Source organism: Pygoscelis adeliae, unplaced genomic scaffold (genome assembly GCF_000699105.1).
Source record: "Pygoscelis adeliae isolate BGI_AS28 unplaced genomic scaffold, ASM69910v1 Scaffold760, whole genome shotgun sequence".
In the NCBI taxonomy this organism is placed as follows: Eukaryota; Metazoa; Chordata; class Aves; order Sphenisciformes; family Spheniscidae; genus Pygoscelis; species Pygoscelis adeliae.
The window spans coordinates 167,321-167,739 of NW_008823868.1; the positions used below are offsets into that span (position 1 = coordinate 167,321).

At 68.7% G+C, this 419-nt stretch overlaps 1 protein-coding gene across 1 annotated transcript in view; it reads left to right on the forward strand.

The window, feature by feature from the left end:
- The first annotated feature begins 257 nt into the window (after nt 1–257).
- RNF214 (ring finger protein 214) overlaps nt 258–419 on the forward strand; it is an 8,915-nt gene continuing 8,753 nt past the window's right edge. The window contains 1 exon segment of the mRNA XM_009333023.1: nt 258–315. Coding sequence (XP_009331298.1) covers nt 277–315 — 39 coding nt within the window. The 5' untranslated portion in view covers nt 258–276.

The following is a 419-nucleotide window of genomic DNA, read 5'->3' on the forward strand; positions in this document are numbered from 1 at the left end:
GGTGGGTCCCCACCGGGTTGAGGCCGGAGGGTGAAGCACGTCCCTGCTCGCCGCCGCTGCGTGCCTGGCCTTGGGCTTCGACCAAGCTCTACGTGAAAAGAGCGAAGCGAGGGGTTGGTGAGGAGCGGCCGGCCTGAATGCGGCGCGGGCATCCGTCCCCGTTTCCCCGGGCCGGGTCGGTGACGTGGGTCTGGCCGCTCGGCGAAGCTGCGGGGCAGGGGGGGGTGTCTGACGGCAGTCATCTCCCCTTGGCAGACCGACTTCAAGACGGCCGACATGGATGCGAACACGGATCAGGATATCGAGAAGAACTTGGTGGGTGTCGAAGCCCTGTGACCGGGTCCGGGCTCTGCCGCTCGCGCGCCCGTGCTGCCGCTCCCCGGGCAAAGGAGCACGGCTCTTCCCGCGGGGAGGTTTTC